At 38.7% G+C, this 26,272-nt stretch overlaps 1 protein-coding gene across 2 annotated transcripts in view; it reads left to right on the top strand.

The window, feature by feature from the left end:
• HACD4 (3-hydroxyacyl-CoA dehydratase 4) overlaps positions 1-19,043 on the top strand; it is a 35,109-nt gene extending 16,066 nt beyond the window's left edge. For both annotated transcript variants that reach the window (XM_073880868.1, XM_025887873.2), the window contains 3 exons: positions 4,223-4,329; positions 17,230-17,355; positions 18,145-19,043. In XM_073880868.1, the coding sequence (XP_073736969.1) occupies positions 4,223-4,329; positions 17,230-17,355; positions 18,145-18,227 (316 nt within the window). In that variant the 3' untranslated portion in view covers positions 18,228-19,043. The remainder of the gene's footprint in view (positions 1-4,222; positions 4,330-17,229; positions 17,356-18,144) is intronic.
• Positions 19,044-26,272: the final 7,229 nt, after the last annotated feature.

The raw sequence follows: 26,272 nt of genomic DNA, 5'->3' as shown, positions 1-26,272 counted from the left end.
TTCATTGCCATGGTACATTTTATATACAATTCCAGTGCATCTCAATGACTTAAGTTATTTTGTGGATTCCCTCAGAATCCTTGAACCTCAGATTAAGAACCTTTGCTCTAGATCATCTTCAGTTTCCTTCTATTTCTAAAACTTTGCAAAGAGAGGGGTCTAGTCTTCTATCTACCAGCAGTGGGGTAAATAGTCGCCTTTGCTCAGAGGCTCATCTTGGGGAGGTGTCCTAACTGCTACTTTGGCTTTCACAAATGAGAACCACCCCTCCCACTTGGCAAGATCTGGATGTGGATAGGTAACAAAAGCACCCTAGCATTTTAGCTGAGGTTACGTAAATTACTCATTTATTATATTGTCAGTAACTTGGCTGAATTAAAGTATTTCTAAATAATGGGATGAGCCCTAGAGTGAGTTAGAATGAAATGTTTTGTTGAATGAAAAGGACTATCATTCTTTGTATATATAATTTAGGAAGTTATTCCTCATTTTTAACTGACAGTTTTGAAGACCTGGGGCGAATTTCATGGACTTTTGTAGCCCATGACTTTCTGTTCATGAGACAAGGAGCCCCATCTGGGACTGGGACTTTCTGACATATTCTCTGGTATGCCTGACTCTTCCAGTGTCAGTTCAGTCTCTGATAAGCTCAGGTAAACCCATTAGAGAACAAAATGATTTTAACATTGAGAGTAGTATCATGATGTCATGGAAGGGCTTTTTTTTTTTTTTTTTTTTTAAGATTTTCATTTATTTATTTGTCAGAGAGCACAAGCAGGGGGAGCAGTAGAGGGAGAGGGAGAAGCAGGCTCCTTACTGAGCAAGGAGCCCAATGTGGGACCCGATCCCAGGACCCCGGGATCATGACCTGAGCCGAAGGCAGACGCCTAATGACTGAGCCACCCAGGCGCCCCATGGAAGGGCTTTTTAACAGAGGAGATCTTAGGATGAATCTCACCTCCACTCCTTGCTATATAATCTTGGACATACCACTGAGCCTTCAAAGACAAAAGAATTGAGATAATTCATGTACTTTAATATTCACCCTTTATTTTTTAATTAAATAGAGCGAGAGTGGGGGTGGGGAGGGGCAGAGGGAAAGGGAGAGAATCTTAAGCAGGCTCCACGCTCAGTGTGGAGCCAGATATAAGGCTCAGTCTCAGGATCCTGAGATCATGATCTGAGCTGAAATCAAGAGTCAGACACTTAACTGACTGAGACACTCAGGCACCCAACATTCACCCATTTAAAATAGAAAATTTGTGGGTTTTAGTGTATTTAAAGATGGGTAACTATCATCACTAATTTGAGGACATTTTCACTGCACTCTATAAAGAAACCCCAAAGCTTTCAGCAGTAAAATCCCCATTTTCTCCTCTCAGCCCCTGGCAACCACTAACATACTGTCTCTATGAATTTGCCTATTCTGGACATTTCATATAAATGGAACCATCCAATATGTGGCCTTTTGTGACTGATTTTCTTCACTTAGCATAATGTTTTCAAGGTTTATCCATGTTATAACATGTATCAGTATTTCATTCCTTTTTATGGATGAATAATACTCCATTATAGCGATATACCACTTTTATCCATTCTTCAGTTGATGGACATACTTTTTGGTTATGAGGAATACTGCTATGAACATTCATGTACAAGCTTTTTTATGCATATAGGCTTTCGTTTCTCATAACTTAGAAGTGAAATTTCTGAGCACCTAGCTTTTTTGAAACTGTTTTTTTTCCTCTGTAAAGTTGGGGTGGAATTATCTTCCCTACTTACCCTAAAATGACTTTTTTTTTTAAGGCAAGGACTAGAGGGATACCTGGGTGGCTCACTTGGTTAAGTGTCTGCCTTTGGCTCAGGTCATGATCTCAGGCTCCTGGGATCAAGCCCCACACTGGGCTCCGTGCTCAATGGGGAGTCTGCTTCTCCCTCTGCCTCTGCTCCTCCCCCCGCCACTTGTGCGCACACACTCTCTCTCTCTCTCAAATAAATAAAATCTTAAATAAATAAATAAATGCAAGGACTAGAAATTTCCTCAGCCTGATAAAGGCATCTATAAAAAATCCACATCCAGATGATTGTTCATGTTGAAAGACTGATGCTTTCTTCCTAAGATGAGGAATGAAAGAAGAATGTACACTCTTGCCACTTCTATTCAGCATTGTACTGGAAGTTTTCATCATGGCAGTTAGGCAAGAAAATGATGTAAAAGACAATCATATTAGAAAGGAAGGAGTAAAGTCTCTATTGGCAGGTTATATGATTTTGTAAATAAAATCATAAGGAATCCACTAAAAATACTAGAACTAGTAAACTGGTAAAGAAAGGTTGTAGAATACAGAACCAATATACAAAACTCAGTTGTGTTCTATACAACTTGCAATGACCTATCCTAAAATAAAATTAAGGAAAAATTTCATTTATAATAGCATCAAAAAATAAAGTACTTTGGAATAAATGTAACAAAAGATGTGCAGAACTTACACATTGAAAACTTTAAAATACTGTTGGGAGAAATTTACAAATATCTAAATAAAGAGATAGCCAGTGTTTATGGGTTGAAAACTTAATATTGTTAAGACTGCAACACTCTCCAAATTGATCTGCATATTCAATGTGATCCTTATCAGAACCCCAGCTGGCTGTTCTGCGGAAATTGCGAAGCTGATCTTAAAATTCATAATGGAAATTCAAGGACCTTAGACTAGCCCAAGCAATCTTGAAGAAGAACATAGTTGGAAGACTCACACTTCTCAATTTCAAAACTCAGTACAAAGCAATAATAATGCAATACTGGCATAAAGATATATCATAGAATTGATAGTCCAGGGATAAATTCTCATATAGTCAGTTGATTTCTGACAAGGGTACCAAGACCATTAAATGGTGGGGGGGAAACAGTCTTTCAACAAATGGTGCTGGGACAACGAGATGTCCACTCGCGTTGGACCCTTACCTCACACCATACATAGAAGTTAAAATGGATTGAAAACCTAAATGTAAGAGCTAAAACTATAAAACTCTGAGAAGAACGCATGGGGTAAATCTTGGTGATTTTGGATTTGGCAGTGGATTCTTAGACACCAAAAACAGAAGCAACAAAAGAATAAAAGATACATTGGACTTCATCAGAAGTGGCTTTAAACATATAAGATGCTCATGTACTCTTGCAATAAAAAAGTAGATGCCAATTTTTCACTGAGATTGGTACAAATCAAGTTTGATAACATGCCATGTTTAGTGAAGGCTTGCACTGTTGGTATATGGTTTTTATATACACAGATAAGCAAATGCAAGAATATTTGAGAGGATATATAAGAAACTGGCATTGATCATTGCCTCTGTGGAATGGAATTGGGGTCCTAGAATAGAAGAAAGGTTTAGTTTTCTCCATGTTTTCAAGGTTTTGGATTTTGTTTTGCCATATTATGTACAGCCTATTCCAGTAGTTCTCAAAGTATAGTCCCTAGACTAGTGTGGCATTAGCGTCACCTGGAACTTGTTTATAATAGAAAAATCTCAGGCTGTACCTGAGACCCACGGAATGAGACCCTCTGGGTATATGGCCTAGCAATTTGTGCTTCAGCAAGACCTCTGGCTGATTCTGATGTGTGCTGAAGCTTGAGAACCACTGCCTAGTCAGAGAAACAAAAAGATGCAGACTGCTTCATCTATTACATCATGAAGGCAGCTTTAAAACCACCTCTGCACCCAAAACAAGCTTGAAAGGCCAGTTCTTTAACTGATCACACAGCATAGCACAACTACACAAGCAGAAGGATGCCAAATAAGGACTTGGAAGTCACACTTGTACTTTAAAAATTCATTCCCTAAATATCTACAAGTATGTCTGTCTGTAAAAATCTAGCGGCATGCTGCATAAAATGGGCTTAGCTTTTGAGTGAAATTGAAGCCACTAATCAGGGAAACTTGTAATTTGCTGAGGGCTAAGGGTTCCATTTTCTTTGTTTACCTTCGTAATTATCCATGATCCACCCCCTGAGACAAGCCAGACTGACACAGTTCCCTTCCCCATATGTATGTATCTATGTATTTATGTTCACCTCTTCTGCTTAAATGATAGGATATAAAGTTTAGAATTTAAACTTTCCAGTTGTATCTCTGTATTTAATTACAGTGTAAGGTATTTTCTTCCCTTGTTCTTTCCCAGACATCAGCAGGAAGTGATGTTTCTGAGCTCCTTATTTTCTTTTAGGTACACTTACAGCATGTTATCAGTCATAGGAATATCCTATGCCATCTTGACCTGGCTCAGTCAGACACTGTGGATGCCGATTTATCCTCTGTGTGTTCTTGCTGAAGGTAAGACAGCAGTGACTTTGCATTATTGCTTACTGACAAAAGCAATCTAGTAATAATGAATGGTTCATTTAACTTTTTGATGATTAAATTACTATTTTTGCTACTGCTAGCTAACAGCTGAGTCAGTGGATCATTCCTGGCACACTTCCCTTGATGCAAAAAAGCAAAGCATTTAAGAAACAATGTTAGAGGGGGAGGCAGCTTTGCACAGTAGACAAAATATTGGATGAGGAATGAAGACATCTGAGTACAGGCCCTTAACTTCATTAACTCTCTCTGTGAGTTTTGGGCAAATCATTTAACCTCTCTCAGTTTAGTCATCCCAAAGGGGTTTAACATTTAGTTACTCAGTGATTTTTTTTTTTTTTTTTTTAAGTAGGCTCACGCTGGGTGCAGCGTAAGGTTTGAACTCATGACCCTGAGATCAAGACCTGAGCTGAGATGAAGAGTCGGATGTTTAACCGATTGAACCACCCAGGCGCCCCAGTGATTATTTTTAGTGCAGAGAAATTTGGTTCCCCCTGGCTGGACTATCTTTCCTACTTAACCATCTACCATGCATCACACTCTCTGCCAGAAACAGTTAACTCTACCTTTAGATCAGTCATCAGTTTCTCAGGGAAGCATTCCTCAACTTTCTCAACTAAGTCTATTCCCTGTCCCCCATTCCCTGCCACCACTACCCCTCCCCGCCCTAGTACAGCACCATGAATCTCTCTTTCATAAGACCTGTCTCAGGTGTAATTAGACATTTGCGTGGTTCTTTGTCTTTGTTTTTTTTTTTTTTTAAAGATTTTATTTATTTGACAGAGAGACAGCGAGAGAGGGAACACAAGCGTGGTGGGGGGAGTGCGAGAGGGAGAAACAGGCTTCCCGCCGAGCAGGGAGCCTGATGCGGGGCTCGATCCCAGGACCCTGAGATCATGACCTGAGCCGAAGGCAGTCACTCAACCAACTGAGCCACCCAGGCACCCCTTGCGTGGTTCTTTGAATGATGTCTGTTTCTTGTCTAGCCTCTAAGCAATGTGGGGATATGGGGTTGTTGTTGTTTCCTTGCTTCCCTTTTTCTCATGTAGCCAATATACATGCTCAATAAACACTGAATAAATTACTGAATACAGTATGAAGTAAGCTAGCTACTTAGCCTAAATGTAAACCTAAAACTTAAATAATTCATAAGTTTGTAAAAAGCTTGAGGATATTAGGGGAGTATATGCTTCCTTCTGTAATGGATTTGGCAGACTGGTAAGGAACTTTCTGAAACATATTAAAATTTTTGAAAATGGAAGGCATAACGAAATTAAGAAAGCATATTAAGGTAACTAAGGGAAAACATACAAAAAGAAATTTAACATAAAATGATGATGACATTGGCGATAATCATAAAGTATATATATTCTACCCATGTTTTGTATTTACTGATGACCAGAGAAAAGTTTATAGTAAATCATACTAGGTGGAACTTTAAAAATTTGTTTTGCTTTCAAAAGAATTACTGATTTTTAGGATAGACTATGCCAAGAGAATCTAGAGAATACTCCTGAAAACTAAAAGAAAAACTGGATTGCTCATTTCTTTGAGAATGCAGTTCTTCACTCACTGAAACATTAAGTACATTCCTTTGTTATATCATATGAAAAATACCGTAAAGACTATATTATAAAGGAATAAGGTAGAGATAGGAGTAATCTTTTCCTAAAAATAAAGGATGAATAACTGTATAGAAAACTTTTCCATTCTCATTATTTGATAATGTTAAGCCTTTCTGGGAAAGCCATGTTCCAATACATTTGCTATAAAGCCCATTTCTTTTATTGAAATTAGATTCATAAACTTATTCTTGCAATTAAAAAGCAAAGTATATGCAGAAAGAGAGTCTGGAAGCATATGTGACAAAATGTCAATAATGATTCTGGGTAGCAGAATACAGGTAACTGTGGTTTTACCTCTACATGTTTCTTTATATTTCCAGTGCCCCAAAGTATAAAAATATGTAGTTAAGAAAACCTAGTTGACTTTTGATGACTCTAATATTTTTAAATAACTATAGTTTCCATCCAATCCTATAAAAGACAAAAGCAAGTTCTAGAGATAACCAAATCAACTGTACTGATTAAATTCTAGAGACTTAGGTGCAGCATCTGGAAATCTCAGACAGCAGGACAATTGCAGACCCCATGCGCCTGCCATTCATCCTGCTCAGGCTGGCCCTACCAGCTTTGGTTGCCCAGCATTGCTTCTGTCTCAAATTTTTTTTAATTTACAAATAATTTGAGACTCATAAGAAGTTACAAAAACAGTGCATTGTTCCCGTATACCCTTCACCCAGCTTATCCTAACAACATCTTATATAACCATAGTACATTATCATTTCATAAAATATGATAAAAATCTATATGTGAGATATAACTTCATAGAACGTTCTCTTTATTTTTATTGAAGTGTAATTGACATACAATGTTATATTAGTTTCAGGTGTACAACATATTGATTCAGCAGTTCCATACATTACTCATTTTTTGCCACAATAAGTGTAGTCACCATCTATCATGTACAACATTTTTAGAGTAGAATTGACTATATTCCCTGTGCTGTACTTTTCATCTCCATGACTTACTCCTTTTATAACTGGAAGTTTATACCTCTTAATCCCCTTTATTTAGCCCGTCCCCCAAATACCTCCCCATTGGCAACCACAAGTTTGTGCCCTGTATTTAAGAGTCTGTTTTTTATTTTTTATATTCCATGTATAAATGAAATCATATGGTATTTGTCTTCCTTTGTCTGACTTACTCCACTTGGCATAATACCCTCTAGGTCCATCCATATTCTTGCAAATGGCAAGATCTCTCTCTCTCCCTCTTTTTTTTTTTTAATGGTGAACATTCCACTGTGTGTGTGTGTGTGTGTGTGTGTATCTTCTTTAACACGTTAATACATCTTTATCCATTCATCTATTGATGACACTTGGGTTGTTGCTTCCTTATCTTGGTTATTGTAAATCATGCTGCAATAAACATAGAGGAGTGCGTGTATCTTTTCAAATTAGTGTTTTTGTTTTCTTTGGGTAAATACCCAGTAGTGGAATTACTGGATGGTACGGTATTTATTTTTTTTTAAGCTAACACTCTAATTATCCATTTTATTAAGGAATACTTTCCCAGAAAAATATAAGACAAAAATCTTAAGTATATTTTAAGCATTCACTCATGCAGTGCACTCGTGTCTATTCAACATGAGGGTCTCTGTACTTTTAAGACTGCTCAACCCAGGGGCACCTGGGTGGCTCAGTCGTTAAGCTCCTGCCTTCCCGCTCAGGTCTTGATCCCAGGGTCCTGGGATTGAGCCCCGCATCGGGCTCCCTGCTCGGCGGGAAGCCTGCTTCTCCCTCTCTCACTCCCCCTGCTCGTGTTCCCTCTCTCACTGTGTCTCTCTGTCAAATAAAGAAATAAAATCTTTAAAAAAAAAAAAAAAGACTGCTCAACCCATTCCCATTTAATATTTGAATGTGAAATTTCCTAGTAAGTATGAGTTCACTGGTATGGTATTTCTATTTTTAATTTTTTTGATGAACTTCTGTACTGTTTCCACAGTGGCTGCACCTATTTACATTCCCACCAACAGTCTTACCAAGTTTCTTTTGCTTCCCATCCTTACCAGCATTTAGTATTATTTTTTTTTTGATATTAGCTATTCTGACAGGTGTGAGGTGATACCTCTTTATGATTTTTATTTGCATTTCTGTGATGATTAGTGATGTTGAGCATCTTTTCATGTGTCTGTTTGCCATCTGTATGTCTTTGGAAAAATGTCTATTCAGGCCCTCTGCCCATTTTTTAATCAGATAGTTAACCAACTGTCTGGTATTGAGTTGTATAAGTTCTTTATATATTTTGGACATTAACCATTTGTCAGATATTTTGCTTTCAAATATCTTCTCCCATGAGGTTGCCTTTTACTTTGTTGATGGTTTCCTTTGCTAGCAAAAGCTTTTTATTTTGATGTAGTCCTAATAGTTAAGTTTGCTTTCATTTCCCTTGTCTGAGGAGACATATATATAAATATGTTGCTAAGGCTGATGTCCAAATTACTGCTTATGTTTCCTTGCAGGAGTTTTATGGTTTTGGGATTCACATTTAGGTCTCTGATCCATTCTGAGTTTATTTTTGTGTACGGTCGAAGAAAGGGGTCCAATTTCATTCTTTTGCATATAGCTGTCCCATTTTTTTCTGCACCATTTATTGAAAAGGCTGTCTTTTCCCCACTGTAAGTTCTTGCCTTTGTCATAAATTAATTGACTGTATAGGCATGGGTTTCTTTCTGGGTTCTCTATTCCGTTCCACTGATCTATGTATCTATTTTTTATGTCAGTACCATACTGCTTGGATTACTGCAGCTTTGTCTCATATCTTGAAATCTGGAATTGTGTTACCTCTGGCTGTGTTCTTCTTTCTCAAGATTTCTTTGTCTATTCAAGGTATTTTGTGGTTCTGTACAAATTTTAGGATTATTTGTTCTGGTTCTATGAAAAATGCTATTGGTATTTTTATAGGGATTGCATTGAATCTGTAGTTTGCTTTGGGTAGTATGGACATTTTAATGTTAGTCTTTCAATCCATGAGCATGGTATATCTTTCCATTTATGTCCTCTTCAGTTTCTTTCATCCATGTCTTACAGTTTTCAGAGTATACGTCTTTCATCTCCTTGATTAAGATTATTCCTAGGGTTTTTTTTTTTTTTTTTGGTGCAAGTGTAAATGGTTAGTAGCATATAGTAGAAATGAAACAGAATTCTCTGTTAATTTTGTATCCTGCAAATTTACTGAATTCATTTATCAGTTCCAGTAGTTTTTTGGTGGAGTCTGTAGGATTTTCTGTATGTGGTGTAGCATGTCATCTGCAAATGTGCTAGCTTAACTTCTTCCTTGCCAATTTGGAAACCTCTTTTTTCTTGTCTGCTGCAGCTAGGACTTCCAGTACTCTGTTGAATAAAAATGATGACAGTGGACATCCTTGTCTTGTTCCTGATCTTAGAGAAAAACCTTGATTTTTAGCATTGAGTATGATGTTAGTTGTTTTTCACATATGGCCTTTATTATGTTAAACCCATTTCATTAAGAGTTTTTATCATGAATGGATGCTGTATTTTGTCAAATGCTTATCTGCATCTATTGAAATGGTCCTATGGGTTTTATGTTTCACATTGACTGATACCACATTGACTGATTTGCAAATATTGGATCACCCTTGCATCCCTGGAATAAATATCACTTGTTCGTGGTGAATGATCTTTTTAATGTATTGTCGTATGCAGTTTGCTAATATTTTGTTAAGGATTTTTGCACTGTGTTCATCAGAGATCCTGGCTATAGGGTTTTTTTGGGGTTTTTTTGTTTTGTTTTCTTTCTTTTCTCCCTCTTTTAACAGTGTCTTTGGTTTTGAAATCAGGGTAATGATGGCCTTGTAGAATGAATTTGGAAGTTTTCCTTTCTCTTCTATTTTTTTAGAATAATTGGAGACTAGGTATTAACACTTCTTTAAGTGTTTGGTAGAATTCACCTGTGAAGCTATATGGTCCCAGACTTTTGTTTGTTGGGAGTTTTTGATTACAGATTCTATTTCATTACTAGTAATTGGTATGTTCAAATTTTCTGTTTCTTCCTGAATCACTTTTGGGAGATTGTATATTTCTCAGAATTGATCTGTTTCTTCTAGGTTGTCCAATTTGTTGGCATGTAATTTTTCATCATATTCTCTTACAATCCTTTGTATTTCTCTGCTATCAGTGGTTATTTCTTCATTTTTAATTTTATTTTAGTTCTCTTTTTTTCTGATGAGTCTGGCTAAAGGATTATCAATTTTGATATTTCAAAGGACCAGCTCTTGGTTTCATTGATCTCTTTTTTTGTTTTGTTTGTTTTTAGTTTTTCACTTATTTCTGCTATAGTCTTTATTGTTTCCTTCCTTCTGCTTTCTGCTAGCTTTGGGGTTTGTTCTTTTCCTAGCTCCTTTAGGTATAAGTTTAGGTTGTTTGAGAGTTTTCTTGTGTGTTGAGATAGGCCTGTATTGCTATAAACTTCCTTCTTAGAACTGCTTTTGCCACATCCCAAAGATTTTGGGCTGCATTCTTTCCATTTTCATTTGTCTCTGTGTATTTTTTTTTAATTTTCTCTTTGATTTCTTTGTTGACCCATTCATCATTTAATACCATGTTGTTTAGCCTTCATGTATTTGTATTCTTTCCAGAGTTGTTTTTGTAATTGATTTCTAGGGGCGCCTGGGTGAGTCAGTCAGTTAAGCGTCTGCCTTCAGCTCAGGTCACAATCCCAGGGTCCTGGGATTGAGCCCCGCGTAGGGCTCCCTGCTCAGCGGGGAGCATGCTTCTCCCTCTCCCTCTGCTGCTCCCCCTGCTTGTGCTTGCTCTCTCTGTCAAATAAATAAATAAAATATCTAAAAAAAGTTATAATTGATTTCTAGTTTCATACTGTTAAAAAAAAAAAAACGCTTCATAGGACTTTTTTTAAAATTTTTGAGAATTGTGTTGTGGCCTAACATTTGATGTATCCTGGCGAATGTTCTGTATGCACTTGAAAAGAAGGCATATTCTGTTTTTTAATGGAATGTTCTGTATATATCTGTTAGGGTCACCTGGTCTAATTATGCCACTGTCTTCTGGCCTGCAAAATTTCTGTTGAAAAAAGTCAGCTGATAGCTGTAGGGGATTTCCTTTCCCGTGTGTAATGGTTTTCTTTTCTCTTGCTGCCTAAAAAATTCACTCTATATCACTGCTTTTTGCCATTTTAATTATTATGTGTCTTGGTGTAGATTTCCTTGGATTGTTAGGGGCTCTCTGTGATTCCTGAAATGTGTGATGTCTCTTTTCTTTCCTAGATTAGGGAAGTTTTCAGTTATTTCTTCAAGTAAGTTTTCTGCTCCCTTCTCTCTCTCTCTCTTCTGGGATCCCTATAATGTGAATGTTGTTACTCTTGATGATGTTGTTGAGTTCCCTTAACTGATCTTTTTTTATTCTTTTTTGTTTTTGCTATTCAGCTTGATTACTTTACATTACCCTGTCTTCCAGATTGTTGATCTGTTCTGCATCCTCTGATCTGCTCTTGATTCCTTCCAGTGTATTTCATTTTTTGAATTCTTCAGCTGTAATTGTTTTTTTTTTTTTTCTCTTTGTTGAAGTTCTCACTGAGCTCATCCACTCTTTTTTCACATCCAGTGAGTATCTTTATGACCATTACTTGGAACTCTTTATCAGGCACATCAGTTATTCGTTTCATTTAGCTCTTTTACTGTGATTTTGTTCTTTCATTTGGGCCATATTCCTCTGTCTCCTCATTTTGTCTAACTCTGTGTTTGTTTTTGTGTAGTAGGTGAGTCAGCTACGTCTCCTGGTCTTGAAAGTTGGTGGCCTTATGTTGAAGAGGTCCTGTGGAGTCCTGTAGCACAATTTCCCCTTGGTCTTCAAAATCAGGCACTTTAGGAAATGTCCGCTGTGTGGGCTAAATGTGCCCTACTGTTGTGGCTGAGCTATGGTTCCTTTCAGTTCAGCCAGCTGCCATGACCCACTTTGCCTGCTGTGGGCACACTGGGCAGCGTTTGGTCCCTACACTACTGAGAGGGCTGTTTGAGGCCTCTGTGACTAGTCGGTGGGAAGACAAGCAGTCAGCCTAGGTGTCTGCAATTAGCCTCTCTGCCACAACTTCTGTTGCACCAGAGTGCAGGGCTTACTCCCTGCATAGCCAGCTAAGATCCCGGGCTGCTGAAACTGTGGGTGTACTGGTGTGTGGGGCTTATTTCCTCCCTCCCCGAGGCAGGAGCCCATTTGCCTGCTGAAGGGGGCAGGTTGGATGGGTCAGGTCAGTGACATGGTGCTAGCAAGATAGACAGATAGGGTTAGCACTGGCTCCCATAAGTGTCTAGTCATGGGGAGGGGAAGAGAAATGGCACCTGTCAGCACTTTTTTTTTTAATTTTAAAGATTTTATTATTTGAGAGAGACATAGCGAGAGAGGGAACACAAGCCGGGGCAGAGGGAGAGGGAGAAGCAGGCTTCCCGCTGAGCAGGGAGCCTGATGTAGGACTCGGTCCCAGGACCCCAGGATCATGACCTGAGCCAAAGGCAGACACTTAATGACTGAGCCACCAGGTGCCCCATCAGCACTTTTGTTCCCAGAGAAATCTGAAGGTCCTGCCCTTCCAGCACACAATCTAAGACTAGTCAGTAAATTTCCGTGACACATACCCCAGGGACTTTTCAAACTGCTGCTTCTGCACTGTTTCTCTGCCAAGTTAGTTATTATGCTGGGTTCATAAGTGTGGGGACTCAGTTTCCTATTGCCCTCTGACTCTCCTGGCATTAAGCCTACTGATTTTTAACATTCCTGGAGTTAAGCCCCACTGATTTTTTTTTTTTTTTAATTGAAGTATAGGTGAGACACAATGGTACAATAGTTTCAGGTATACAACATAGTAATTCAACAACTCTTCTTATGCTATGCTCACCACAAGTGTAGCTACCGTCTCTTACCATACAGCACTATTACAGTGCTATTGATTATATTATCCTGTACCTTTTAGCCCTGTGACTCATTGATTCCATAATGAAACTTTTATCTCCCACTGCCCTTTACCCATTTTGCCCAAGCTCCCCACCCCATCCTCTGTAGCAACCATCAACTCTCTGTATTTATGGGTCTGTGTCTGCTTTTTGTTCTTCTGTTTTTTAGATTCCATATATAAGTGAAACCATATGTCATTTGTCTTTTTGTGTCTTATTTCACTTAGGGTAATACTCTGTAGGTCCCTCCATGTTCTTGCAAATGGTAAGATCTCCTTTTTTATGGCTAAGTAATATTCTGTTGTGTATATGTGTGTATACACACACCACACATCTTTATCCATTTAACTGTTGATGGACACTTGGATTGCTTCCATATCTTGGCTATTGTAAATCATGCTGCAATAAACAGAGATGCATATATCTTCTTGAATTAATGTTTTTGTTTTCTTTGGGTAAATATCCAGTTTTGGAAATACTGGATCATATGGTATTTCTATATTTGATTTTTTTTTTAAAACCTCCTTACTGTTTTCCACAGTGACTGCACCCATTTACATTCCTACCAACAGTGCAAGCAAGAGGGTTTCGTTTTCTTCACATCCTTGCCATAACTTGTTACTTCTCTTTTTGATACTAGCCATCCTGACAAGTGTGAGGTAATATCTCATTGTGATTTTGATTTGCATTTCTGAGATGATTAGTGATGTTGAACATCTGTATGTCTTCTTCAGAGAAATGCATGTTCATGTCTTCTGCACATTTTCAAATTGTGTTTTTGGTGTTGTATAAATTCTTCATATATTTTGAATATTAATGCCTTATAATATAAATAATTTGCAAATATCTTCTCCCACTCAGGTTGCCTTTCTGTTTTGTTGGTTTCCTTTACTGTGCAAAATTTTATTTTGGTATAGTCCCAATAGTTTAATATTGCTTTTGTTTCCCTTTCCTGAGGAAACCTATCCATAAATCTGTTGCTGAGGGAAATATCCAAGACTGTACTGCCTGTTTTCCTCTAGGAGACTTACGGTTTCAGGTTTCACATCTAGCTCTTTAATCCATTGAGTTTATTTTTGTGTATAAGAAAGAAGTCCAATTTTTCTTTTGAATGTGGCTCTTCAGTTTTCCCAGCGTCATTTATTGAAGAGACTGCCTTTTCCCCATTGTATATTCTTGCCGCCTTTGTTATGACAAGATATATAGGCATGGGTTTATTTCTTGGCTCTCTATCCTGTTTCATTAACCTATATGTTTTGTTTTGTTTTTTAAGTAGGCTCCATGCCCATTGTGGAGCCCGGTGCAGGGCTTGAACTCAGAACCCTGAGATCAAGACCTGAGTGGAGATCAAGATTTGGATGCTTAACCAGCTGAGCCACCCAGAGGCCCCCTATATGCCTAATTTTTTAAAAAGATTTATTTATTTTGGAGAGAGAGCAAGGGGATGGACAGTGGAAGAGGAAGAGTCTTAAGCAGACTCTGCACTGAGTGTGGAACCCAGTGTGGAGCTTGATCTCGTGACCCTGAGATCATGACTTGAGCCAAAACCAAGAGTCAGATGCTTAACCGACTGTGAAACCCAGGTGCCCCTTTATATGTCTGTCTGTGCCAGTAGTATACTATTTTGATTATGCCGGCTTAGTCGTCTATCTTGGAATATGCAGTTTTGATATCTCTAGCTGTGTTCTCAAGATTGCTTTGGCTATTTGTGGTCTTCTGTAATTTTTTCTTAAACCTTTTTTTTTTTCTTTTAGGATTTTTATTTGACAGGGAGCACAAGCAGGGGGAAAAGCAGAGGGAGAGGGAGAAGCAGACTCCCCACTGAGCAGGGAGCCTGATGTGGGGCTGGGATCATGACCTGAGCTGCAGGCAAACGCTTAACCAACTGAGCCACCCAGGTGCCCCAGGTCTTTTGTGATTCTATACCAACTTTAGGATTATTTGTTCTAGGTCTATGAAAAATGCTTTTGGTATTTTGATAGGAATTGCATTGAATCTGTAGTTTGCTTTGGGTAGTATGGACTTTTTTTTTTTTTTTAAGATTTTATTTATTTATTTGACAGAGACACAGCGAGAGAGGGAACACAAGCAGGGGAGTGGGGGAGGGAGAAGCAGGCTTTCCGCTGAGCGGGGAGCCCGATGCAGGGCTCGATCCCAGGACCCTGAGATCATGACCTGAGCTGAAGGCAGATGCTTAACGACTGAGCCACCCAGGCACCCAGTATGGACATTTTAATGACAGTCTTCCAATCCATGAGCATGGTATATCTTTCCATTTGCATCACCTTCAGTTTCTTTCGTCAGTGTCTTATAGTTTTCAGAGTATAGGTCTTTCATCTCCTTGGTTGTTTATTTTTAGGTATTTTATTAATGGGATTGTTGTTTTCTTAATTTCATAGAAATGCAACTGATTTCTATGTGTTAATTTTGTATCCTGCAACTTTACTGAATTTATTTCTAATAGTTTTTTTTTTTTTTTGGTGACATCTTTAGGATTTTTATGTATAGTATCATGTCATGTGCAGTGAGTTTAACTTCTTCCTTGCCAATTTGGAGGCTTCTTATTTCCTTGTCTGATTGATGGAACTAGAACTTCTAGTAACTATGTTGAATAAAGTGGGAGGAGTAGACATCTTGACTTGTTCCTGATCTTAGAAGAAAAGCTCTCAGTTTTTAATCATTGAGTATGATGTTAGCTTTGGGCTTTTTTTATATATAGCCTTTATTATGTTGAGTATTCCCTCTGAACTCACTTTGTTGAGTTTTTATCATGAATAGATACTGAATTTTGTCAAATGCTTTTTCTTCATCTATTGATTTTTATACTTTATTTTGTTGATAATTGTGTAGCACATTGATTTGCAAATATTGAATCACCCTCGCATCCCCATAATCAGTCCCACTCAATTGTGGGAAATATTACTGAATGTGGTTTGCTAGTTTGTTGGTTTTCGCATGTAAGTTCATTATGGATGATTGTATTGGTGGTGGGGGTAGTGTCTTTGTCTGGTTTTGATACCAGGGTAATGCTGGCCTCACAGAATGTATTTGGAAGCTTCCCTTCCTCTTCTATTTTTTTGGAAAAGATTGCCATGAATATGTATAAACTCTTAAATGTTTGTTAGAATTCACCTGCGAATCCATCTGGTCCTGGACTTTTGTGGGATTTTTTAAATTATTAGCATATTCAGATTTTTTATTTTTCCTGATTCAATTTTGGAAAGTTACATGTTTCTAGGAATTTATTCTGAGTTGTCCAATTTGTTGGCATATAAATTTTTATAAGTCTTATAATCTTTTGTATATATGTAGATCAGTTATTATTTCTGCTGTTTTGTTTCTGATTTTATTTTGGTCCGGTCCTTTTTTCTTGATGAGCTTGGCTAAAGGTTTATTAATTTTATCTTTTCAAAGGACCAGCTCTTGGTTTCATTGATCTTTTCTATTGCTTTTAATCTCAATTTATTTCTGCTTTGATCTTTATTATTTCCTTCCCTCTGCTAACCTTGTATCCTGCTGATTTTTAAGGTTCCCGAAGATAAGCCCTGCTGGTTTTCAAAGCCAGATGTTATAGGGACTCATGGTCCCAGTGCCGGGAGTCTCTGGTGTGGAATGTGATCCCCCGGCTTCTCCATGCTTGTGGTGTCCCTCCGTTCTGTGGTTAGTCTTACCAGGGCACCAACCACAACTCCACCCCTCCTACCCTTTTCCATGCGACCTTCTCTCTACAGTGCACCCTGGAAGGTCTGTTCGGTCTGTAGGTTGTTTACAGAGTTGCATAGATATATAGCTGTTATCTTGGGGTGTCCGTGGGATGAGGTGAGCTCAGGATCTTACTACGCCACCACCCAGAGTTTCTCAGCATTCTTTTAAGTTCTGATGTTCCAAGGCCAGTTAAGCTGAGGAAATGTTGAGTAAAACCAGTTTCCTTATTGCAGAGCTTTTTAGAATCTCTGCTGTACTGATGTGTGTCTTGAAACTCCCAAGAAGAAACTCTATGCAGCATTCTTCACATTCATTTGTCTATTTGTGAGAAGGGGACAAGTAGTCGGGGGTACCATTTTAAAAAGCAGAGATTATTTCTCTGTAGGTATAACCAAGTATAAAATGGACAAAAGTTCAAGTCAAGTCAGTTCGAGCTGCTATAACGGCCTTGCCAGTTGAATCATTCGGGTTTCTAGATCAACCTGTAGCTTCAGCTAAGGGATTCAGCACCTGTCATAACTGTCATTATAAAATTCAGAATATCCCTGAACTCTGTAGACATGTATGCACATCCCTGTAGCAATATGAGTGGAAAGTTTCACAATTCCTTCTCTGTTCTTTAAACAGCATTTGCCATCTATCAGTCGCTGCCTTATTTTGAATCATTTGGCACTTACTCCACAAAGCTGCCCTTTGACTTATCCATCTATTTCCCATATGTGCTGAAAATATATCTCATGATGCTCTTTATAGGTAAGTGGCTTTGCTGGTTTGTTTTTGCATTCTTCCTGTGCTTTCCAGTTTGTGCTGCTATCTACTTTAACAGAAAGGTCTGTGAACATGGGAGAAACAGAGGAGGAAGCCCAGAATGATGAACTAAACCTTGTTAGTAAAGCACCTAGAAGTTACAGTGCTTTCTGCAGGACATCACAAATTCAAATATATCACTGTTTCACTGTACAAACAAGAACAGGTTTATGAGCAGGTAATGTACCTGCATCGTGTAGGAAACAGATACAGGGATCTAGAGAGAAAACCTGGATGTCAAAGTAAGCAGGCTGGGCCATTTGTATCTATTTTGTTTCCTGTTTGTTTGGTTTTATGCGCTAGCATTTCCCAGCAGGCACGTGGGAGTAGGTGCTAAAAACACAAGAAAAAAATGTGTGGAACAAAAACTTAACAGTTAAGAAAGTTTAACTGGCAAAGGACTTCATTTCACTTTCTGCAGCTCTGACCTTCACAAATTCCCAAAGGTAGTTGTTCTAGAACCAGTCATTATCAGACAAATAAGAACAATGCATAAGGGAGAAGACAGATGTGAAACTGCAGGGCTGATAGAGCTACCCCCTCAGGAAAGGGGAAAATTAATTCCTTGCCTTAAACAAAACTTTACTTCCCTTTCTGGACCCTTGTTTAAGAGTTCCTTTTTTTTGAGTCTCCCTTGCAAGTGTCTTGTCCTTAGACTCCAGGTAGCACTCTGTATTTTAAAACCAGAGAAATGGTTAATCAACCTTACTTTTGCCACTTCCTTCTCCATGTTAGGTATGTATTATACCTACAGTCATCTTTACTCAGAAAGAAGAGACATCCTCAGAGTCTTTCCCTTTAAAAAGAAGAAAATGTGAAGCACTGCATTCCGATGTGACGTAAGAAAAAAAATAGGCTTGTGGACTCAGCTGCAACAAACAACGCAGGAAGCATTCTGGTGGGTGCTACTTGACACAACCCCATGACATAATCGTCCTCCTCAAGCTTGAGACAAATCACAGCAGTCTGTTAACCTCACATATTTTCAAAACGCATATCCTGCACAACTACTTTACCAAAGCTGTGGGTTTTATAGAAGTTAAGTTTATATTGTGTGAAGCCTGATTATTTTCCTATAAGGTGAATGAGAAATAGGTTAACTGGAATGGATTCAATTAAATTGAGAAACCAAAGTTGTTAGCCAGAATTATATCTGTTTAATAGCATCTATTTCTTTTCACTTTGGAGTTTGTAAATAGCGACTCCGCAGGAGGGCGAAAATGTGAAATATGTTCTGCGGTTGTCTAGAATAACATTTTATAGGCAGTTGTCTCCATGGCCAGAGTTCACTCCCATCTTACACGTTGGACACGCTTAGAAAATTATACATTAATATTGGACTTTGATGCCTTAAAAGAGAAGCCTATGAAAACAGAATGGATCTTTAGTAAGTGTACAAATAATGCTCCATATTCCTTTTCTGGGGCAGGAGTTGAAATCAGACCATATACTTACCTTACAGGGAGACAAAAGGTAAAAAAAACTACAGTAAATTATTTTAAAGGAGGCAAGGCACTTAAGAACTAGTGATGTTTCAGATTATTACTGAATTATTATTGCTAATTACTATGTCACATATAAGTCATCACCTAGACTTTTGAAAACTCTTTGAAGATTAAACTATATGTGAATAATTGACTAATATTATTTCTGTACCTATTGGTATATATTCACTTTTCTTGAAAGAATTCTAGAATCTGGGGCGCCTGGGTGGCTCAGTCAGTTAAGCATCTGCCTTCGGCTCAGGTCATGATCCCAGGGTCCTGGATCGAGTCCCCGCATCAGGCTCCCTGCTCAGCGGGAAGCCTGCTTCTCCCTCTCCCCCTGCTTGTGTTCCCTCTCTTGCTGTGTCTCCCTCTGTCAAATAAATAAAATCTTTAAAAAAAAAAAAATTCTAGAATCTTATTATCCAGTAACTATATAAAAAGGCCACTAAATATTTTATGACATAACCAGGTAGTAAAAATGTAGTTACCAAAAAAACTGGTTAACTAAATATTTAAAAACAATTGAGTATTAATAAAGATAATTGATACCTTTTTAAATTCAGTATCCTATTTGGAATTTTAAAATATTAAAATTACCCTTTTCAAAAGCTACATTTTGAGGCGCCTGGGTGGCTCAGTCAGTTAAGCATCTGATTCTTGATTTTGGCTCAGGTTGTGAGTTCAAGTTGCATGTTGGGCTCCGTGCTCAGTGGGGAGTCTGCTGCTCTCCCCCTCTAAAAAAAAATAGGGTCGCCTGGGTGGCTCAGTTGGTTAAGCATCTGCCTTTGGTTCAGGTCATGATCTCAGGGGCCTGGGATTGAGCTCGGCATTGTGCTCCCTGCTCAGTAGGAAGTCTACTAGTCCCTCTCCCCCTCCTCTTTTCAAATAAAATCTTTTTAAAAAGCTACATTTTGTTTTTAAAGTTGCTTATTTTTACTTCTAAATTTAAAAAAATACTGAAAGCTTTAGTGTACAAAGAGAACAGAATCCCTTTGCAAACTTAAGTGACTCAGTCAAGCTTCCTCTCAATCAACAGGCCTACTTAGATTGCTGAAGTATTATGTACATCTACAATCAATCATTAGAGAAACTATCTTAGTGGGTCATTGTAAGAAATTAAAATTATTAAATACTTTACCTTAAGAACCTGCCTACTTCTTAAAATAGACTAAAAAGCACAATTTATAGTTATGGATTGACAATTATAGTTATGGATTGACAATTTCAGTTTTCTGCAACAAAGATCTGTGATTCCTTTGGTGACACAGTCACAACTTATTGTGGTTGGTGAAAGAAAATTTTATTAGAGATTAAGTGGAAATAAGGGTGTCATTTCTCTTCCACAAGTTCATGTTCCCCAGGTTAAGAAACTTAGACAAGTAAACATCTCCCTAATTAATTAATTGGATATTACCCAGATTGCAAGGTTGATTTCTTTGGCTGATTTCTTTACATCCATCAAATCTCTATTTCATTTTGTTCAGTGTTGTCATAGGCTTAGTTTCTTAAATCTAATAAATGTGGATGACATAGGAAACTATTAGATAGCTTAAAAGCATAACACATAACTTTTAAAATGATCTTTCTTGGGCACCTGGGTGGTTCAGTCAGTTAAGCATCCAACTCTTTTGAGGCTCAGGTCGTGATCTCAGGATTGTGAGATGGAGCTCTGTACTGGGTGTGGAGGCTGCTTAAGATTCTCTCTCCCTCTCTATAAAACAAGCAAAACCATAAAAAACAAAAAACAACTTTCTTTGGAGTTTTCAATGCCAAGTTCCATTGCCTCAAGTTCCAAGTAACCCAAGCTAAGGTGTAATAATCAACATCAGCAGTGCCTCTGGGGCTAAAAAATAAATTAAGAAGGGTAGGGTTGGGGGGTTAAAACTCTGAATGAAAACAACTTCGAAGAATTTATTTCATCACTCAGCAAAAGTCTGCCTAAAAAATACAACATACAGATACTGTAATATCATCAAAGTCCCTGGGCTTTTACTTTATCAAAATAGTTGAATGAAAAGCAGTAACACTTCTGCCAAAAGTATACACTCGATATTAATGCATTTTTTTCCCCTCCAGTATGCTTTTCAAGAATCACACGCTTATCCTGGTCTTGTTTTTGTTCAATAAACAGGTTAACGTTAGAATGAGTTCTTAGTTGGCGGCACGCACGTCTACATTCAAACACTTATGTTGTGGGGCGCCTGGCACACTGTAGGCGCAAAATTATAAAATTTTACCAGGCTTCCTGCAAACAAACACATTTGTTACTAAAGAATGTACCACATCTCACTGAAGTCCCTAAAAGAACCATTTTGTTTGTTTTAGGATACCTTATTCTGCCTACCTTGAGCAAGCTGTCACCTATAAGACTTTGTATTTCTTTCAAAAGGTGATGTAGCTATAACATCAGTATCCAAAATGTTTCCACAGAGAATCTTACATTTATGTACAAAGAAAACAGTTACATTTTACTGTGCTAAAGTATCAAAGTGATTTAAAATTAAAATATGCTATAAATGATTTCCCCTTTCCCTAACATCTTCCTCTCATTAGCTTATTTTTCCTTTGTAAACATGAGGTTTTTCCTTGTTCAGATAATTTTTACTTTCTACTTCTGGGTCTAGTTGCTGTGTTACCTTTGATATGGCACCTTTTCAAAGTATATTCCAGGGAACACAGTCCTAGAACAGGCTGCTACCTAGGACCCAGATTCGTGGGTTCCACTGGGACCCAGGAACCTGCATGTTGTCAGGCTCCTCAAATGCCCCTCTTGCACACTACAGTTTGAGTCTAAAGTATTTCAGCTTTGGACAGAAAACTGCTAATAAGAACTTATATAAAAGCCACCATACAACTGGTGAGAACATGCCTAAATTCACCAAATAAACGTAGGTGTCCACTGTGTACTTACTTTGTGGTATTCAGCTGAGCCGCGGCGCGGGGTCCTGTGAGCGAGAACGTGGACTGGATGGAAGTAAGAGCAGTGGGTTTGATGTGAAATCCAGCTCCAGTGTTTACTAAGCGAATGACCCCGAGTTCCTTTCCTTAACTGCCCAGCGTCAGCGTAAAGAACAAATGCAGTATGGTAAACTAAACCTTTCTAAATGATAAACAGCTACACAGAAGTAGGAAATTTGTAACACATTTCCTGGATGCGTTAAAATTATCTGACGGTTTACTGATTTATATTTTCTGAATGTAAGTTCTGTGAAGGCAGGAATGTCATGCCTTGTTCACTTTGCGCACATGGTACACACTCAAAATTTTGCAGCTCTGACTTTATAGACTACTACCAGTACCTCCAGAAAAAGACCTCTTTTAGGAAATCTATCAGGTTAATTAGGTGATATCTCAGTTATATTTGATTATTCTCAAAGGGCACTTCATGTTTAGAAGACAGAAAAAGAAGGTGTTTTTTTTTTTTTAAGTTCTATAAGGATCCTTTCTTGATGTGCTACTTGCTTTTAGAATGTTTTAAGAACAATTTGTTAAATTTCCATTATCTTCCCAAGTCCCAACATACAGATCGTCAAGTGTTAAAGCTATTTTCAGTGAAACATATAAAAGTGATAACATTTCTATTACCATTTAGAATTTATAAAGCATATTTTTATATTTTATTCTCAACTACTTTATGAGGTAAGTTATTCCTTGTATTCAAGAAATAAAACCAAAGTCAGGGAGTCATCCCTGTCATTTTTACTTAGTTTCATATCCAATAATTTAGCTAGAAATTATTTCACAAGTTCCTTATGTTTGACAAGAATCAGACTATCTTTCTACGTGGCAATTTTAAAGAATTCCATACTGTTTATGAAGATTAACACATTCCATGCACACCCACAACTTCATAATTACTATATATAGCATACATTTTTTAAAAAATGAGACTGAGAGTTTAGGATCAGAATAAAGAATTTCCTTCCAGAAAATATAAAAGCATATTACCTCATCCAGGACCAGAGCGATGATACATATTTATACATGAAGATGACGCCGTGAGGTGTCTTTCTGCGATGGTAGAATGGAGGATGTGACTTGTTCCAGCCACATCATGTCCCCTGGTTCCAACTGAAATGCCTGCACCTAGTAATAGGCTTATTGGGTAATCTCATACAGACTGGTTCACCAAAGGCCCAGCCTATAGCTGTGGCTTTAGTGAAGGCCCCATCCTCCTAAGCACAAGATCTGATTTCCCTTCAAAAACGGTAATTTATGAAAATGTTTACCAGAGGTTTAGAACTGCTTATTTTCAAAGTTACTAAGTTATTTCAAGATAGTGGTTGAGTCCCTAACAAAGTCTTACTCCTTTTATAATTATAATATCACCATCTTTGGTTAAAATCAAAATGATGTTAAGAACTTCTGACAATTAACTTCAAAAAAGGTTAACAGCCTAGTAGTTACCATGGAGTCATTACATGACAAAACACAAAGATAATTTTAGGGCCTTGCATGGATCCCAGCGTGTTCCAAATGCACACTTTTCAAATCAAGAGTCAGAGTGTTCTGAGATGCATAATTAAGACTTTAACCCCACACATTCGTTAGTATATCCCAGCATGCTCTTTGTCTTGGCAACTTGTGAAGGAAGTGTTTCCATACATAGTTTGGAACATCTGGTCTAAAAAGGCAGAGACTTCAGGTTTCTAGAGAACAAGGTGAGCCATCCTGAGGGAGTAACTTAATTCTGACCTGAACCAAGAGGTAACCAAGAGAAAGAGTATTATTATTCCAGTGACCTAATATCTTAGTGTTTAGATTTTAGAACCTTTAGGTTTTCAATTTAGAATTTTTTTTTTGAGGGAGGGGGGGAGAGAGACAGAGCAAGTGAGCGAGCAAGCGAGCGAGCAGGGGAGGGGCAGAGGGAGAGAAAAAAGTCTCAAGCAGCTGAAAGCCCAGTGTGGAGCCTTATGTGCGGCTCTATCCCACGACCCTGAGATCATGACCTGAGCCGAAATCAAGAGTCAGATGCTTAACCGACTGAGCCACCCAGGCACTCCTAGTATCTTACACTTTTGATTCTTTAGAGGTTACCATGGATAGGAAAATCCTACAAATCTTAAGCCCAAGACCCCTGAAAACAAAAACAGGAGGGAGGGGAGGTGGTAGGGAAGAAAATACAGATATATTTTATTTCCTCCATTTTGTGCTCTTCTGTCCTCTTGTCAAGAGTGGGAGCAGGGACAAAGTTTGAGAAGAAATCAGGCTGAGGAGAAAAAGGCCAGCTGGGTACAGAAGCCGGGGCCGATTCTTCCTCCCTTCCTCCAACACCAGCAAGCTCTGCCTGCTGACTCAGGGCAGAAGTGCAGAGACACTCCTCAGTGCCCACTTCCCCTTACTGTTCTTCCCTGCCACCCACGTTTGCAAGATGGTCCAGGAATTTAAAGCCCTTCAACCCGCTAAGACCTGTTCCTTTACACAACTCCTCACCTTCCCAGTTCCAGCAGCTTATTAACATGAGGCAGTGTCCTTTTTTGATTTTTGGTTTTGTAGTTGACATACCACGTTCTAGGAGTTTCAGGTGTCAACACAGATGTCTGACAATTCTCTACATGATGCACCGTGCACCACAGTGAGTTGTAGGCACCATCTGTCACCACTGTTATTTCAGTATTATCGACTGTACTCCCTGTGCTTCAGGGTTCTCTCTTTTATCTGATGACAGCAATCTATATGAAGCATGCATGAGGCTTCATCCTTAGTAGGAGTTTTCATCTTAAAATGGGCACTAATGCCTGGATGCGGCAGAAAGTGCACTGGATCTGGGGCTTCAAGGCTTTGGTCTTCTATGTAGCTCTGCCTCTTATTAGATGTATTTTCTCCATTTTAAAATGGAAAATACTTCTTCAGGGGCGCCTGGGGGGCTCAGTCGGTTGAGCGTCTGCCTTCGGCTCGGGTCATGATCCCAGGGTCCCAGGGGTCTGGGATCGAGCCCCACACTGGGCTCCCTGCTCAGGGGGGTGGGGGGGGTGTTCTCCCTCTCCCTCGGCCCCTGTTCCTGTACTCTCTCTTGCTCACTGTTTCTCTCAAATAAATAATCTTAAAAAAAAAAAAAAAGAAAAGAAAAGATGCTTCTTCACAGTCTTATTGCAGGAGTGAAATAAGATAATACAAGTGAAAGTTCTAGTGAACTTACCGTCTGGCACCTAACTAAATGTTAGAGGAATTTCAATCACTAATTGGTAGGAAGTAAAACAAAGCGTATGCAGGGTGAAGGAAAGAGAAGCTGGCTTCTCCCAGAACATGTTCAGCTGCTTCCTTCAAATTCATTTCCTTCTAGGCCGGCCTCTGAGGAGGTAATAAAAATGAAATGGTACTGCAGGTGGCTACGCCCTGAAAGCTCGCCCTCCCTTCCCCTTTTCTGTAAGCATCTTGGTGCCTTACTGAAGTTCAGCAAAGAAAGAATGTGAATTACACAGTGAACCACAAATATCTGAAACCTGGAATCATAACTCCACATGTTTGGAAAACAAAACTAGGAGAGCTATTTTTAACCTAAGTGGTAGGTAGGTTCACTTAGTGACAACATGAATGTACATGTCACACGGGAATAATACTGAAGGTTCTACGGTGCTTTTAAGTACCAGGCACTGCTATACCTGGTAGACACAAAGGTGTATTATTCCAGCGGCACAAACTTTCTGCCCAGAGACCATGCATCTATATCTCCATCAGTACGTTCATATGGTTGGTTCAAGCCAGCCCTGATGAATGCCTGCATGAAGGAAAAATAAACAGCAAACAGATCAAATGCTGGCTGGTTTTCAAGCCCTTGAGTAAACTGCTGTTCTTGAGGACAACTGTCACATAACTTCATTTACTTGTCATTAGGCCACCAGTCCCTCTGCTTAAGACAGAGATGTGTACTTATAATAAAACACATTGTTCTTTCAAGGAGATACCTGCCCAGCATTCCATTATCTTTCTCCTGGAGGAAAGCCAGTTCAGGTAGGACCCTGGTCAATTAGAGCGCCCCAACTCCCAAGGCCCACAGAGTTGTGCAGGGACTCTCATGTGACCCAAGCAGAACCAGAGTCCTCTCCATGGTGCTTCTGCCACACCCGCGAGCACAGACGCCTTCCCTTCCCTTTGAGGTTGCTGGTCGCCATTTTACCAACTTGTGGAGTGATCCCAACTATGCTCTAATGGTACTGTTTGACTCACTGGATGCAGCTGACTGACCTGATCAGATCTACTCTTGAACTTCTTGGTTTGTGACCTAATATTCTCTTCCTTGGTTGAAGCTATTTTGAATTGGGGAACTTTCAATTGCTTTCAAGAGACCCAAGCATAAGCAAATTATAGCCACCACTAATGAATCTGATTTGGCTAATGTTCAGCACACACCATGCTTACTATTTAAATGTGGTCAG

Source organism: Callorhinus ursinus, unplaced genomic scaffold (assembly GCF_003265705.2).
Source record: "Callorhinus ursinus isolate GAN/ISIS: 27379988/994484 unplaced genomic scaffold, GSC_fseal_2.0 scaffold39, whole genome shotgun sequence".
In the NCBI taxonomy this organism is placed as follows: domain Eukaryota; kingdom Metazoa; phylum Chordata; class Mammalia; order Carnivora; family Otariidae; genus Callorhinus; species Callorhinus ursinus.
Note: the sequence above shows the minus strand (reverse complement) of the source record. Positions and strands in the feature narration are given on the sequence as shown.